The sequence below is a fragment of the Tachypleus tridentatus genome, chromosome 6 (genome assembly GCF_004210375.1).
Source record: "Tachypleus tridentatus isolate NWPU-2018 chromosome 6, ASM421037v1, whole genome shotgun sequence".
In the NCBI taxonomy this organism is placed as follows: Eukaryota; Metazoa; Arthropoda; class Merostomata; order Xiphosura; family Limulidae; genus Tachypleus; species Tachypleus tridentatus.
Genome location: NC_134830.1, coordinates 30,254,799 through 30,273,142, shown reverse-complemented (window position 1 = coordinate 30,273,142; position 18,344 = coordinate 30,254,799). Strand labels below are relative to the sequence as shown.

The 18,344-nt window shown below is 34.5% G+C and overlaps 1 protein-coding gene across 1 annotated transcript in view; it reads right to left on the bottom strand.

Moving 5' to 3' along the window:
• Nucleotides 1–228: 228 nt before the first annotated feature.
• Nucleotides 229–18,344, bottom strand: part of LOC143252170 (uncharacterized) — a 239,289-nt gene continuing 221,173 nt past the window's right edge. Inside the window, exons 7-10 of the mRNA XM_076503885.1 lie at nt 9,129–9,617; nt 7,619–7,678; nt 4,194–4,386; nt 229–3,285 (exon numbers count right to left, since the gene is read on the bottom strand). Of these exons, the coding sequence (XP_076360000.1) occupies nt 3,168–3,285; nt 4,194–4,386; nt 7,619–7,678; nt 9,129–9,617 (860 nt within the window). The 3' untranslated portion in view covers nt 229–3,167. The remainder of the gene's footprint in view (nt 3,286–4,193; nt 4,387–7,618; nt 7,679–9,128; nt 9,618–18,344) is intronic.

Here is an 18,344-nt window from a genome sequence, read left to right as displayed (position 1 = left end):
ACCAATTTTATAAAATATGCCATTTTCATTTATTACGCTTTTCTTGCGTATATTGTAACTATTGTTACATCACATATGTAGGAATGATCGTCGCTGAATAATATTATGCTACCATAAGAATTTTATCTCATAGTAGATATTTCATATATGAATGTTGCCTAGGCAACGTGGTACTTTTTATTTTAACTCTACTACAGTTTCCCAAATAACATCACACGAGACGTCAAGTAACCAATTATAGAAATATTTATTATTACAGCCAATATGTACATAGTGATCTAACACAGAGAAAGAAGCCAGGGATTAGCTGTAACATACGATGCCAATGCCCCACTACGCTTAAAACAAATTACGACACAACCTTAACTTATACATATACTGCGTTTAGGCCCCTCTGGCTCAACCAAAGTGACCACAGATGGTTTCAAAACACACTTTTTACTGAACTGAACCCATTAATGCTTGATTCAGTGTTATTCAACACATAAATACAATAGGTAATTATAGACAGAAAACACAAGGTGTAAAAAGAAATAAAATGTTCGGGAGAAAAACACTATTCTTTCCTGTCTTCCCTCCATAATCCAACAATGTCTCATGCACAAGACGTAATTATTAAAAACTTCATATACAGGGTTAATTAACCAATTCAAAAAATAACAAAACAAGCTGAATTCAAAAAACCTTTTAAAAGTTCATAACAAAATAAATCATATTCTCAATGAAAACTTTTAGGTATTATTTCGTCATTCTGAATATTATTACGTGAAGCTATTTTGTTGAGAATGACTTATCGTCTGTATTCTTTAAGAACCTTACTGTTTCAATTTTAAAAAAATTGCTTATAAATGTTTGTTTTCAATATCATAGATACTTCCGACAACAAAATGTATAAGTATATTGTCTGTCTTGGATGGAAGTAACAAATTTAAACAATAGTTCTTAATCTCATGGAATTATTATTATTTTTCAAAAATAAAATTTACCAACCGAATACAAAAACCCATTGAACACAATAGATAACTTAGACTTTTTGTTTGAGAGCTTTCCATAAGTCATAATCATCCCTAATTTTGAAATGAAATACCACAGAAGGGAATTAGTCAACGGCACCCATCTTCAACTCCTGAGCGACTCACGTCTGATCGAATACTAGGATTTTAACAGTCACTTTTATAACTCACTCACGGCTCCAAAGTGTTAAAACAATTTTTATAAAGAATTGGATAGCGAACCATTCTTTAACCATATATTCTTCTAAATCTTTTTTATCATGATTAATTATTCTAACTTAAAAAACAACAACAAAAAAACAATTGGATACTTTTTCTCGAGCAAAACGTATTGGTTTATAATAAAAATGAAGATATATTTTTTTTCATTGTAAGCTTTTCAAAATTTCTGTAATAGTGCTACGTTTTGAATTTTTTTAGTCAAGTTTATGGGAAAATATAACAAACTACTTATTTCCTTCTAATAATTTGGACTCTTCAGTGTTGGCTTTCTTATTTAGGTTCCAACCACTCTATGTTTTTTGCTTGTTTCTCTGGACAAAGCCACATAGGGCTATATGTTGTGCGAGAAAACGAACCCCGAATTTTAGTATTGTAAGTCGATAAACGGAAAACTCCCTCACACCACGATCCAATCATGTACTAATCGGCACACATTAATTTTTCAACTGCTTTAAAGTACATGATACTTCTTAAGTTTCATAAGTTAAAAAAAAGTGCATAAAAATAAGTACATAATGTAGTTATGATGTTCAAGTATGGTTATCTTTCTTCTGTGAAAACAAGAACAACAACCACAAGATAATTTAACATTAATATATCTCACTGTATATAATATATATCTATGTATAAACCTAACACTATTTACAAAACTAGGTTAAGTCAGTAGTATAATCAGAGTGTATGTACAAAACTCTAAAGATTCATAAGAAACAGCCGGAAGCAGTCGCTCGTTTTATGTACATATATAACCACATCCAATAGGAATGCTTAAATACATTTTAAATAGCTTCAGATGCTTGTCTGTAGAAAAAATAAAGATAGAGAGAGACAGACAGACAGAAATTTAGTTAAGGCACAGTTGTTAAGTTTAAGAGTGAACGCGTTATATTCGTTCACATATTTTTAATTTTATATTTACTTTGTAATTAGTTTAAATTCATCTTTTCGAAATAATGTCCCATATCGCAGTAACGTATACAGAGTATGGAACGCAAAAGTTGAAAGGAAGATACTTTCACGACATGCGCAGAAACATTTTCCCCTAAGCCTTAAAAGAAGTGCAACTGTTAAAGTCATCATGTTTATTTCTGAAAAGGCATGTACCTTTAAATGTATAGCTATACGTTGTATGTGTTTACATATATATATTCTAACAGTTTTTAACACAAATACTTATTACACAAAATGTATTTGAAGAAATTATATCACTGTTATGGCAAAATACGATAAAACAGTAAAAACACTTTTCTACACGTCTCAGTCTTTAAGAAATAAAATACACAGCAAATACGCGAGTGAAAATTGTTAGTTTTTTTATCACCACAGTTCCAATAACTGACAATTTCTTATTTAAACAACAGGTCAGATTATCTAGAGATCTATATAAACAGACTATTACTGACTACGAATTTCATTTCGAAAAAAAAAAAAAAAGTCCATTTCCTGGTGGTAGAATCTGAGACAAATTCAGAAACGCTTGTTCCACACGTGTCAAAACTAGCAAAAATACATTGAATGCTGTACATAATACATCATTATGCCTGATACTTGTTTTTTCAACATCGATTCAACATTCAATTCTTATGTGATTTTGCTCAAAGAAAAAATAAATAAGTTTGTTTGGAATATCTGTGGGTCAACGATGACGGCTGAGTATCCCTGATATATAAAAATAGTATCTGGTGCAGTATGTTTTCATCAGTAAGTATCGCTCGAGGATGTCTGGAATGAGAAATTTTTCTTCATTCTTCAAAGAACAATCCCAGTAAAAAACGTCTGTGCCAAAATCACTTTTTCTTAGCTTTCTGAAGTTCATCCGGTCAAGAATGAATCATTTCTCTGGGTAGTTACCATAAAGATATCCTACACAAGTAGTTGTGTAACAGAAATCTCCAGACACAGCTACGACACTACTGCTTTCTAGAACAATTGTCAGTTACTTCCAGTGCCTGAACAGTCAATTTCTACGATATCTTCTGGAACATCAACAAACTGGTATACCAACCTCTGGCCGTCTACTTTTGCTAAAATGCCTCTTTGGTAGTAATATCTGAAAAATATTGAATGTTTGTTGAAAATTAATTTATTCATAATCTCGAATTTCACAAATAGATTGTTTCTGATCCATCATGTTTACGTAGACACAAAGTACATTTCTTCTCCTCAGATTTCCCCAAACCTACACCAATTTTATGTATTTTTGAATGTTTATTCTTCTCTGTTAGGTCTTCTGTTTTACTTTATTTTTATAACTTTTGATTACAGTTATATTCTTAGTTTTGCTAGTGTGTTGTACCTTTCCTTTAATTTGAATTTTTTTCTATCATATTTTCCTTACTTATTTAATACTATCCAAAATGCTAATATATTTCCCCCATTAATCTATTACTGGAAAGTTTTTATAAACAATTACATTTACTGATTAAGCTGGTTTTGTATCAGATACTGATACATCAATTTAATTTCTATATCAATTATTCTTCAATCTAAACATTAAGTTTGCTCCAGTAAGCTTCTTTATTCTCACATACAACTTGTATAGCAGTTAAAATTAATCATGGAAAGTACGAATTTCTCACGTATTAGAAGAGATGTAGTAATTACTCTTAGAAAGCATTCTAAATAGATAATCTCCCCATAACTCTGTGGTATGCTTGAGAGCTAATAAGGTTAAATTCTGGGTTTGATCTCTGAACCGGGTATACAAGAAAATAAAATGTGTAGAAAAAAATTACATCATTTTTATAACTTAACTGTAAAGAGATCACCTATTCGTGCCATTAACATTAATACATTTACTGGTATTCTTTATTCTAGATGACATTAAACTTGATATGGAAACGTATTAAAATAAAATATTGATTACAAAATGTCTAGTGGAACCTATCCAAGCTTCCATCCTGATCTGTAAACACCTTACTGGAATCTATAACAAAAAGTGGTAATGATAACTCTTACCTCAAAGCTCGGCCCATAGTTTCGTAGTTCATGTCTGGTTTGTTTTTATGTACACCCCACAACTTGGAAACAGCTTTTGAGTCAACCAGTTTAAAGATTCCCTTTTCTCGATTTGTCCATTTAATATATCGTGGACAGTATTCCCTGTCTTGTAAGAGTTTAAGTAAGAACTCCCACAAATATGTAGTCGAACCTGTATTTAGAAAAAAAAGTGAGGAATGTTATATTATTTCAAATATTAAATTTTCAGTCAAAACTTTGGTAGTTGTACAATGAAATAAAGCATATAATTTATTTTAGTGAATGAGACTATATGATGAAATATTTATATAAAAAGAGATGTTTGTGACCTGTGACAGCAATAAAAGGGTTCAGTATCTTAGATTAAAGCCTCTTTTTCCATCACTAATGATCTATGTGATGGCTGTGGTTATGGCAAACTACCCAAAAGGAAAAATTTACTGTTAAATAATTTTGCACAATGCACTATTGCACGCTTCCTAGAGTTCCATTTGAACTACTCAAAATCCATGGGAAGGCAATGTGTATGGTGATTTAACTGGTATGTTTGCAAATAATATAACAAAATTTCTTTTTGCACTTGCATTTTGCAGAAGAACTAGCATGTAGACTGGAATTTTTGACAGGATGCTTTGTTTTGATGTACGTATACTTTATTAGCATCCTGTTCATACAAAGATGACACTCACACAAGGTATGGTGGTATCAGTACCATAGTCTGGTAGTATGTGGAATCTTCCCTGCAAATTTTCTGGACTCTCTGGATTCTTAATTCATTATAATAGATGTAACCTGCAACCACCATAAATCCATTAGAAAAACTCAGAACACACTCAGTAATAATTTTGAAATATTGTACATCGAAATGGTTTTCATTACAGCCACTTACATAGACACATGCATCATCCAATGTAATGATATACTTCTACTTTTTTCATGGCTCATTCCATTTGTAGTTAATCTTCCAATTGACATGATGCTTTGGGAAAAGTTTGTGAAGTTTGAGAGAAATTTGTATCTTTTGTTTTGCTTTTGCAGATCTGAATCAATGTGAATTTTTTGTTTACACTTCAAGTATACGCTTCTGTTTTAGATGCAGTGGATACCTGTGTTCTTACGGCAAGAATTTCTTAACTGTTTTACTACTTCTGATGTGCATCTAGTAGTTTGTCATGGAGTAACCTGTTTTTACATGTGTGGGTTTTTTTGTTTTACCTGTTGGCTATTTTTTTGTTAAATAGAAAATTTCATAATGGATTATCCGTACTGTTTCTACTATAAGTACCAAAGTTTGATGTTTAGTGTGTAAGCCTGTAGAGTTACCACTGAGGCACTTAAGGGGAGATTTCCCTTTTGGAATTCCATCTTCTTTTTTTCTTTTGTTTTTGTTACCAGTATGGTTCAATACTACAGATATCAGTTTCTTCCAAATGCTAAAATATCTTAAATTTCATGTTTTGTTTTGATTTTTTTATATCCGCCAGAATGTTCTGTAATGCAATACACTTCTAGGAGTTACTTTAATATGCCTTCTTCACTTTCATATCACTGCATACACTTTGTTGGATTCAACAAAAGGACATGAACTTTTAGCCTGCTTAGTCACAGACCACGGGGATGATCATGAATAAGATGAGATGACTGGTTAAGAAAAGTGTTACAGTAAATCATAAACAATTCTACGTGTGCATAATATGAGGGTAAAATTATTAACTACACGATAATTTAGAGTCAAGATACCTGACCATAAAAATGATCGATCAACACAAACATACCAAACCACCAAGAGTAACATTAATAGCCTAATGTTACGATCATAAAACATGTTTCACCAGTAATTTTATCACCTGTAGGTCTGCCTATAACGTAGATAAACTCATAGATTTAATGGTGAGAAATAATTATATCACGTAAGATAGATAGTAAAGAAAATACAATTATTCCCCAGTTAAATCAATGCATGATTATCGAATCTTTGAGATTAAGAATGCATGTTTATAACTATTAAGAATGTTGGTGTGATGGTTCATGCTGCTTTGTTATTGTAATTGCAACAGACACAAGACTTGTTGAATGATCTGACTTGTTATTTAAAAACATTTAACGAATTGCTAATTTCTTTTTATTCTTTCCATCACTGCATTTTGAACTTTATAAATTTCTAACAGTTGCTAACATACCTTTTGTTTAAAGAATAGGTCATGACCCATTAGATAATCCTGCTGATCTTTAAATACAAAAGTCAAAAGAAAACTGATATATTATTAGTGTGTTATGTTGTTTGTTCTTAAGTACAAAGCTCTACAAAGTGCCATCTGTGTTCTGCCAACCTCGAGTATCGAAACCTGGTTTTTAACAGTATAAATCTGCAGAGATGCCACTAGGGTGTAATGTAATATGCATGCACCTTAAATAGAACTTCTTTATTACAGTATACAAAATAATATCTTTATTCATACAATTTGCAAAAATTTTAGAATTAGTTTCTGCATTCATTTACAGGTTCTAGAGAATCTAGACGAATAGGATGTGCCTATCTTTAAGATTTGTTAATCCTGCCTTTGGGGATGCCTTATAAAGATATGGGTTAGAATGTTTGTTTATTTTCACTTAACAACACGTTAGCTGTGTGTGAAGAAATCAAAATTGAAAAACTGATTTTCCTATTCTGTTAATGGAGTTCGTCTGGTGATGTGACATTCTGGAAAGCTTTAGTAGATGAACAATTATAATCTAATCCTAAAGAAAGCTAATTCCCTCTAAACTTTTGCCTGGTGATCATCATGTTTACCATGAGACTCGTAGGTCTTTTTGTGTAAAGAAATTTCATTCCATTAAGAAAGAAATATCTTTGTCTAACAAAGGCGTATTTTTTCAAGTGCCACGTTCAATATCATTAATATTGTTCGAACTTCACTGCTTCCTTACTTTGGGTATAATGTTTTATCGAATCTTCTATCATCGCTGATAGCTTAGAAGTTTTATCTGAGAATGTTACCTCAATAAATATATAGTAAATATATGAAGAAAAGGGTGACAAACTAGGAGATAATGCGGAACCTTGACATAACTTTCAACTATTGTGGATATTTTCCACTATTTGTGAGAAAATCTAAGCAAACATTAGATTTGCTTTACTTACAGAATTCTTAAAAAATGCCAAGTATTAGAACAACTGACAAGGCATTCCTGTTCTTGTAATTGAATAACTATTAGAGAAATGTAGGTAGTTTTTATAACTTGTTTCACAAACAAACAATTTTTGATCATATGACAAGTTCATACTATGATTATTAGATTAGTTTTAAGTTATATCGTTTCACGTATGCACTACAACAACAAATAATTAAATTATTTTTTGTTTTGATATATGTATCATGAGTTACATCTCAGACCGAACTTACCTTCCCTGCTCTTTCTTTTCACAGATGTTGTGCCACCTTCAGAATTCTTCGGTTTTCGACCTGTAAAAAAATATTAAAAATTAAAATACATGACATATTACCATTTAAGGCCTTACCACTGCAATGTAAATAAATTGAGCTGAACTTAAGTCTTTCGGATATGTACCTTCATTATTTTTCAAGAAATTCAAGTTAAAAGATTCGAAAGTACAAAATGAATGGAAAAAAAAACCCAACAACTTTAGAAACAGAATTCACGAACGAACTTGTTTGACAGCAAGTAAAGTCTTCCTCGATGCTTACTTGGAGTTACGAGATAAAACATATCATTCGAATAATTTTCAGTACACAGGAGATGCAATCTTAAGACAGTTTTGCAGCTCACCTTTTCATAATGAAAATAAAACGTAAATATAAAAATTGCTTCAAGCACAGCTATTCGTATTTAAACTGATACTGAGGTTAGTCGCACTTCAATAACAACAAATTTCTGGGTACCGTGCTACTATCGGTATACGTTTTAAACCATGGGTTTCACCCAGCTAACGCCCATAATATGTGTCATTGCTCGACATCGCAGTTTCCGTTCTAAATACTCGTACGTTTCTGCGAATTTTCGCAAGGCCAATCTTTGATCACAAATTTGGACAAATATTCACAGATCCTCCACTTTACATACAAGGACTTTGGTTTCCAAAACCATATTTACCGAGAATGAAGGCATAAAATTCGGTAGTAAGTGAAATATATGAGACTGCTGTTAGTCCTCTTTAGTTAACAATAGTTTTCCATAAAAACAAGCGTTAATTTCAAAGTATGGCTAGAAGCTTGCAAACTTCAAATCTTTTCTTATTATATTTCTGACAGCATCAAGAAATGCAACAAGCTGTATCGCAATGGCCTTCTGGTTTGGTTTATTTTGAATTTCGCGTAAAGTTACACGAGGGTTATCCGCACTAGACGTCCCTAATTTAGCAGTGTAAGACTAGAGGGAAGGCAGCTAGTCATCACCACCCACCGCCAACTCTTGGGCTACTCTTTTATCAACGAATAGTGGGATTGACCGTAAAATTATAACGTCCTCACGGCTGAAAGGGCGAGCAGGTTTGGTGGGACGAGGATTCGAACCCACGACCCTCAGATTACGAGCCGAGTTCCTTAACCACCAGGCCATGCCGGGCCATGGCCTTCTGTATCTGAGAGCTATCTGTCGTAATCACAGCTTTCATTTGGTCACATCTGCACCGACGTACCATTTATATTAACGTATACAAATTGTCCAAATAAAATACGATTAACTCTCTTTATTCTAGGTGGAGCACTAAAATAGTTATGTACGTTGTCGTTTTTTACAAGAATTTCGAACGGCTCCTTTAATACACCCCACAATTTTATTTTAACATGTAGTTTCCCTACTACAGCACACACACAAAACACTTGTATATAATTAAAAGACACAAATCTATTACGATAATAAAACTCCTTAGAAGAATCACATTGGAAAAGTTACCTTTCTTTCTTGATCGAGGTTGAAAAGAGAGATCTTCAACGTAAAAGGACGGATCTGAATCATTTCCAAGGTTACTGCTGCTATGAGCTGCAGTGATAACGGAAGTTGGAATAGCTGAAGGTTTTTCACTAGGCGACTGAAGTCCAGAAGAGGAAGGTGATGTTGACGAGAACGAAGATTGCCTTGTTAAAGCTAGAGGAATGTTAGTGGAAGAAAGCTGAGGATGTTGATGCATGGACAGACCCAAAGAGGGTGGGGAATTTATGTGACTGGTGCTCGACACGTGAGGATGGCTTGAATTAACTGAAGGTGTAGACCGATGTTGGGAAGAAAAGATGTGGGTTTGTGGGATTGAAATGGAGGAGCCCCTGCTGTCTTGAGGAATGTTGTTGGTACTGTGTGGTTTCTGCAGGCTCAGGGATTCCTCAAAGTTCTGGGCTTGTGAAGTTTTGTAATGACCCTCTGAAGAGAATGGAGTAATAACAGGAACTAAAATGTCCATAAAAAGAAAAAGTTGTAATGGAAACATTTTGTACAGTTACACTTAAAGAAACAAAAATAATTATCCCAATACAATATACATCTATTAGATTCTTAAAATACATTAAACATTTGAAACTGGTGGTATCTCGCAATATAAGTTCTCAAGTGACCATAATTTGGCTTTTATTACATTATTTTCGAATCAAAATTTTATCTTTAATGTAGACATGGATATGATCATTTTATCATTTTAATATATGGTATTCATACACACACGAAAAGGAAGATAAAACAGTATTAAACTATGCTGAGCTATAATACTTCAGATACGATAAACTTGCGTCACACTGTCGCTTAGCGACAACGGAAAGATCTGCGTTCTCATTTCTTAACAACCAACAACAGCTACTTTACGGTTCCCGCGCGAGATCCTAAAGAGCTATCTAAATAACTATTAAATAAGGGCACAATAACAGAAATTTTGTCCATCCTAAGTTGACTGCTACTTCTAAGGAAAAATGGCGTGGATTTCCTGTACTCCAAATAATGCCTATTTTAAATTAACATAATCGCATTACACTATGTCCACATGATGCAAAGTAATGAGAAAAACCACTTGAGTGTGTACTAAAAATAATATAATTATAATATTTTTGAAAATACGTAATGTATATAAGAAATTGAATTTTGCCCATAATCTCTAAACAGATCAGTAATACAAATCTTGCAAAACAATCACGATAACCATTTCTTTTAGAACGCATAAATACACAATTATCTGGAAAAGATAAATAGTCATAAAACGAAAGGGGGAACAATTTTTCAATATTAGTTACAGAAGCTACCAAAAGATGCCGCTTTAGAAAAGCAATGAAATACTTTAAGCAAAGAGAGGTAACGGTAACCTTGAAATGAGATATTGACATTACTGGTGAGGTATTTATAAATTAACGCTAAATTTATTTAGCTGTTTTTACAAGAGCAGGTGTACAACAAGGCGTAGTCTGGTCTATATAAATAGGGGCGAGGCTTAGCATGGGCTACTGGAAAACTATTATTGGAAAAATATTGTATAGAACTTGGGTTGGTTGGTTGTTTAGCGTTTATCGGCAAAAAGCAACAGGGCTATCTGCGCCAAACAGCCAGTAACTTGGAAGTATGTAAAATGGCTTTGAAAGTAATGTGTGCTCACCTTAAGAAATCGTAATTTCTAATTGGCTTCATAAACAGAACTGTGAACTCATAGAAGAAAAACATCTTCACGAACCTTCTTGTAATATATTACCTTAAGGTTTAGAAATGATTATTAATTTTCACTGGGATAATCAGAAGTGGAAGCGAGATATTTTAGAAGGATTCTCCCTAATAAAAAATATTCAAAACTACAATACAAAACATAGAACATTGCTTATGCTATTACGTTATGATTGAAAATAGCTCAAAAGACAAAGCAAACAGGACAAATGTGTAGCGTTCAACTTTGAAAATCACATAAAAAATGGCACGAGTTAATACCAACCAGAGAAATTTCTATTTCCCCACATTTTTATTATAAGTACACTCGTTAAGTAATAATTTCCAATATAAGACAAAAAAAAAAAAAAGGAACACAGTTGCGTTTTATCCAGTTTTGTTTGGTTGTTTTACTTTACATAACGCCAAGAGCTTGGTTTAAATTTCACGTAAAGCCACGGGAAGGCTGTCTGCGCTAGCCATCACCACTCACCGCCAACTCTGATGCTACTATTTTACCAACGAGTAGTGGGATTGATCGTAACATTATAATGCCCCCATGATTGAAAGGGCGAGCATGTTAGGTATGACGAAGATTTGAACCAACGATCTTCAGATTAGGAGTCAAGCGCCCTAACCATTGACCCTTCCAAACCACGCCAAGAGAGAGAGAATTATTTAAAATTCTAACTATATTGACGAACCTAAAACTAGAACTCGATAACTCGAGGTTAGAGTTGAGAGAGTATTCTGCCTTAAGACCAGGCTATTACGCCCGTTCATAAATGCTCTAAACTTTATACGTTTAAGATAATGGTAAATAGTGAAAATAAAGGGACAATAATCCCTTTCTACAACCACCAACACGTTGTCAATGGTTTATTTATATATACTTTTCTTGATGTCAACGTTCTGATTACAAGCGTAAGCTAAAATCAAGGGTTCGAATACCCTCGGTGGATTCAACAGACAGCCCGATGTCGCTTTGCATTAAGAAAACACACACACACACACATAAGCGGAGGCAATATTCACGACGTTTAGTAACTGATAACAGGACTTTGAGGCTTTGAATATCAGTCGCAAGAGTTGTTGAAGTGATTTAGCACAAAGCTGTATAATGGACTACAAGTGCTCTGTCTACCGTGTGAAACAGGACTTTGGAATCCAGTGACCTAATTCTGCTGATGCACCAGGAGCCTGTTGCAAAAGAGAAAGCTACAAGGACTAGTACAACCTAATCTCTACGAATATTAAATCTTAATATAAAACGTTTTCAAAACTAAGTTAAAACAATACAAGTTAAAAATGTATTTTAAAATGAAAAAGATCATCTTTTTTTTTTACTGGTTTGTTTTACTGTAACCAATAAACAGTGTTTTAAAGTGAGATATAATTGATTGCAAAATCCATTTCAAAGTAGTTTCGGAATACAACAAAAACACTGACATTAAAAAACTATAAATACCTCAATCTTTCTTGAACCTCATTGTTTTAATCTGGTTCATTTCATGGTGGAACGTAAATAAGCATGGCCAAATAAATTGTTAATATTATTAATTCGTTTGGCCCGGCATGGCCAAGTGTGTTAAAGCGTTCGACTCGTAATCCGAGGGTCGCGGGTTCGAATACCGGTCACACCAAACATGCTCGCCCTCCCAGCCGTGGGGGCGTTATAATGTTACGGTCAATCTCACTATTCGTTGGTAAAAGAGTAGCCCAAGAGTTGGCGGTGGGTGGTGATGACTAGTTGCCTTCCCTCTAGTCTTACACTGCTAAATTAGGGACGGCTAGCGCAGATAGCCCTCGAGTAGCTTTGCGCGAAATAAAAAACAAAACAAAATTTATTCGTTTAGAAGTTGTGTCAATATTTACCGAAAAACTGTGTATTTAAGTACGTCAGAAACCACATATTCAACAAAAATATTACGAGGCTTGGTTTGTTTGGAATTAAACATAAGCAAACGCAATGGGTTATCTGTGCTCTGCCCCACCACAGGTATCGAAACCCAATTTCTAGAAGTGTGAGTCCGTAGACATGCCGCTGTGACACTAGGGGACACGAGATCTGCTACTTTTTTAGTTGCTTGTTTGTAATTAAGCACAAAGCTATACACCAAGGCTATCGAAACCCGCATTTTAGCGTTGTAAGTCCGCAGATATTTCTTATTTCCAATAATAGTAAAGACAAAAAACAACAGTGTTCATCAATATACAATGTTCCGTTAAGGTACTCTGCCCCAGGGCAGTCAATAGCTTGGTTCATTTAAAAGCAAACCAATGTCAGGGCAAAGCGAGGTTTTGTGTTCCACCGGTTGAAGGAGAATATGGACTTTTCTTATCCATTTACATAACGATTATAAGACGGTGTTTTCCACCCTGATTTAACTGCTTATTGAAGCTTCCTTTGGAATTATTCGCAAATAAGTTTGCTTTGTTTTAAATCTCGCGCAAAGCTATCCAAGGACTATATCTGCGCTATCCGTTCTTAATTTAGAAGCGGTAGATTAGAGATAAAACTCTTGTCATCACCACCCACAGCCAACTCTTGGGCTACTCTTTTTACCAACGAATAGTGATGCTGGTCATTATATTACATCGTTCACAAAGCTTAAATAACGAACATATTTGCGACATAACCACCAGCTCACTAACGGTAAGCATGACTGTCTGACCGATAGATAAACATCGACACGGGTGTGTGTGTGTGTGTGTGTGTGTGTGTGTATGAATCACACATTATTTAAAGACATTTTGGAACACCACGAGAACAAAGACAAACAAGTACATCTAGATGTACTTGGTGAGGATAAACCGGTGAGTCCAGCCATCGAGCGATACCAGATTAAAATCACATCCTGAACAGACAAATACCAGCACATTTTGTGATACTAAAGAGAAAGACAGGTAGTCATCATCACTCACCGCCATATTTGGGCTAATCTTTCACCAACGAATAGTGGGATTGACCGAAACACTATAACGTGCACACGGCTGAAAGGGTGTTCGTTGGGGCGGGGATTTGAACACGCAATCCTCAGATTACGAGTCGAGCTCACTAACCACCTGGCCGGTAGTATTTAATAGGCCTAAGGTGACGAAGAAAAACATACTAGTATTGAACAAAAACAGTTTAGCAAATCCACATGTTTGGAAAGGGTAAACTAGCAAGACTAGATATTAATCAAATAGAAACAAGACCCTAAAAAAATCTGAGGACGATAGATGCCAGACTTTCCAAATATAGTCCTGTTAATTTTTTTTTGACAACAGATATTCCGGTGTATTCACCATGACTACTGCGAATAAACAGCCTATTAAAGAAAAAACAGATGCTGCATAAGGATAAACTAATAAGGTTACCTAATGAGTAATGATAAACTATTAAGTCCAGCTGAGGAATAAGGACAGGAAATTGTAAGAACAAAGTCCAGAAGTTGGGAAAGGTTAAACAAACAGATCTAAACTTTGTAAGTAGAAAAACACTTGTTTCAATGACTGGCTGAGACAGAATAACAAATTCAAAACGCTAAACTAGTTGATGGATGAGTCGGCAGGAACTGATTAAAATATTCATAAGTGCTAAAGGATAAAGTGACAGTCAACCCCACTATTAGATTACAAGTAGCCGTAGGCAACGGATGGCATTGAATGGTTTCCCTCCCTATGGTGAATGAACAGCAGTGTTCCCTCTAAGCCTTATTCACCCTGACAGTCGATATGCTTGAGGCTGAAATGACCAACTGGTGGTAGCATTGCAAAACGGCCTGATGATCCACATGAATTGAAAATGTAGAAGGAACTTTAGTTTTGGTTTTGAACTTTGTGCAAAGCTACACGAGTGCTATGTGCGCTAGCCGTCCCTAATTTAGCAGTGTAAGACTAGAGGGAAGGCAGCTAGTGGCCACCACTCACCGCCAACTCATGGGCTATTCTTTTACCAACGAATAGTGGAATTGACCGTCACATTATAACGCCCCCACGGCTGAAAAGGCGAGCATGTTTAGTGCGACGAGGATTCGAAGCCGCGACCCTTAGATTACGAGTCGAACGCCTTAACCTACCTGGCCATGCCGGGCCAAGGGGATCATTGGTCAATAGCTCTAAATTAGGGTTGGCTGTGCCTCAATTTTGGAGTCTCTTACTTGGATGTTTAGTCTATATGTTGCATTTATGGTACTTTTGAAATTAAAAACATAAGCACGATGCTAACAAGTGAAATTAGGAAATATGGGAAAAAATGAAATATTATACAAAAGTTTGTTATATAAAATGAACTTTTCAGGTTATAGGGCACTTACAGCGAGACGGACAACGATGTACTATGTGTTGGATAAAAACGTTCGTGTTACATGAGTAAAAAAGAAAAACGGGCAACATTAAAATATCTTATTCGCCACACATTCTATATAATTTTGCCATCTTTTCATGACCTTTAAGGGTTCTTGTTCGTTTTAACTGACCTTTCTATCTTTAGAGATCACAAAGATTTTAATTCACCAATTATAAAACAAGAAGTTTAGACAGCTGGTGCGCGTACAGCCATGTCAATATTATCCGACCTTGACTCGGTCATGTCCGTAGCACCTGAGGTCTTGATATCTGGAAAAGGCGAAGTTCTGCATGTACCTGTAGCTGACAATAAGCACCGGTACTTTGTACCGGTAAATGATTTATGGGTTGGTACTTTGTAACGGTATAAATCGCTTTGTATCAAAATTTAAATATGGTAATAAGTAAAAAAATATAACACACACACACACACACACAACTATTACAATTACTACACATGCTTACTTATAAAACAGATTACAAACCATAGAACTGGCGTATGTTTACGTTGTTACGTCCTCGACCTGCAGGTATGGTGAATACTAACATAAAATATTGTAAACAATTGCCCCCTGGTGGGTTGCTGCATTATACATATTACAGAGCTTGTGAACATCTAGAGCACAAGTATGTTAATAGTGAAATAGAATAACTGTTATTTTCGTCTATATAACGATTGCTTAATGCCTGCATTATAAAATTATATGACAATACGTATAACTCAAACAGAAAAAAAAAATGAGCTGGAAAAATATCAAAAGTTATCTGTTACTCATAAAAACGAACGAACAATCGCAATGATTACACAAACCAAACCAAAATATTATGATACTTGAGTAGAAAAACAACTTTTTGATTAATTCAGTAGCACAGGTAGCGGTTAAAGGGTGACAAATCGATTTCTCACGTAACACCTGTCATACCCGTTATCACGTTAATTGTATTTATCTAAATAACGAAATAGTTAGAGACACTCTAAATTTCGTCAGTGATCAGTTACGTGTTAAATCGATTTAAAAACTTCGTGAAACTTTCATTCGTGCTATTTCTTTCCCACTCTCTTTCTTCTACACGTACATGCCTTCTCTGTAATTCCTCTTAATTAGCTTGAAAAAAAAAAAAAAAAAAAGACTGGTGTTTTCTCTCGAACATGCGCGCACACTCCTTTAATGAAATAGGCTTGATTCAACCATTTTTGCTTTGCTTTTGTGTACTCGCAGGAATCACCTATACGATAGCTTTACAAAAACGTTTGGTATAGGTAAAATTTCACGATAATAAATCAGTTCTTTATTAAACGGAAAGATAAGAAAGTAATAATACACTACAAACGACACTTGACTAGATAGTAGCAATCAGGACACCAAAAAATTTGGAAACTTAATATGTCAAGCAAAGTACATTCAAGAAGCGGAATCAAGAAGTGCGCAGTTTTGCTTTGATTTTACTTAAATGTCAGTTGTTTCGCACATTGATAATGTTAATTGATTTCAATCAAATTATTTAATTTTAGTAAATAAATCCTTTAGATCTCGTGGCAAAAAAACTTAATCTTAATAACGCCAGGTATTTTGCTAGTTTAATATAATCACACTTGTAAATATTATGAGTCACAAAAACACTTATGTGATTTAAAACAATTCTGAAGTTATGATAACACGTTTTTATTGTTTCCTTCCTTAACGAGAATTTAGCAATCTTATTGGTACCCCCACCGGTGATACTATAGTATGCGGAATTCCAAGCTGGTTTGTTTGTTTGTTTTGGAATTTCGCACAAAGCTACTCGAGGGCTATCTGTGCTAGCCGTTCCTAATTTAGCAGTGTAAGACTAGAGGGAAGGCAGCTAGTTATCACCACCCACCGCCAACTCTTGGGCTACTTTTTACCAACGAATAGTAGGATTGACCGAAACTTTATAACGTCCCCACGGCTGAAAGGGCGAGCATGTTTGGCGCGACCGGGATGCGAACCCGCGACCCTCAGATTACGAGTCGCACGCCTTAACACGCTTGGCCATGCCGGGCCACTCCAAGCTGGAATTGGTCTACCAACAGTACATGTTGGTTTATTTCTAACATGATGTAAAAATACGTCACACTGTATACCGCTAAAGCATGCGTTATAAAACTGTAACATCTAATATTCAAAGTGTACACGGTTTACTAACTAAATTGTTTAGCAGATTATTTTATTTTATTTATATCATACAAAGATAACCCGTGTTATAGTGTAAACCATAGCAGCACCCAATTGTCATTACGTAGCCTAAGGTTAGTTAAGCACCAAATCATACCAAATAGTTATGTTAACCATTATGAAGTCATTATTTACATTAGTGATGATAACCCTAAAATTGCTTTGCTAAACGAAACTAATCATCTTCATTACCGTGTCTTCCGCAGGGATCGAGTCCCGAACTGTATCGTCATAAAGCTTGAAGCTTACCATTGAGCCATAGGGAGGCGAAATACTTGCACCTTGTATATATATATATATATATGAGTTAAAATATACTTTTTTATTCTTCTCGTCTTCTTGAGCTGAAGAATTCTGGTACTGAACTAAAAACTTTAACCGGTAACTCGTATAGGACCACAAGTTATTTCAGATACTATTTGTACACATATCTGATTTGGAATTCGTAATAAGCAAATTAAGAAGAGTGAAAAATTTGTATAGCCTAATGTAAATTTTATCACACACTTTAAAACTATATATATATGTGTGTTTTTTTCACGTATTTGAGGGTTAAAGTGAAAAGTTCTTTATTTAGCAAAGTTTGTGCAAAGACAGACACCCAGAAAACTATTACATACACGTTTATACTGTTGGATAAAGGAACAAAATTTGTTCGGTTAATGTTATTTCCAATGAACTGTGAGTTGTGATGGCTCCATGACTGCTTTCTGTTTCGAAAACAATGATATTCATATGAGGATAATATCTTGAAAACAAAGTTAACTATTCAATCCGTGAAACAAAACATGAATGCTGTGCAAGATTTTAACGTTTCCATTACATCATAAACAACTCTATGTAACAGTAAACATCTCATTTAAAATCAATTTTTGTATTACACAAGTGTACATTGACCTACCACGTAACCTTTAGAACCATTAAATGTGTCTGCAGATTACTTACAGTTACCATCATAATTAATTTCGTA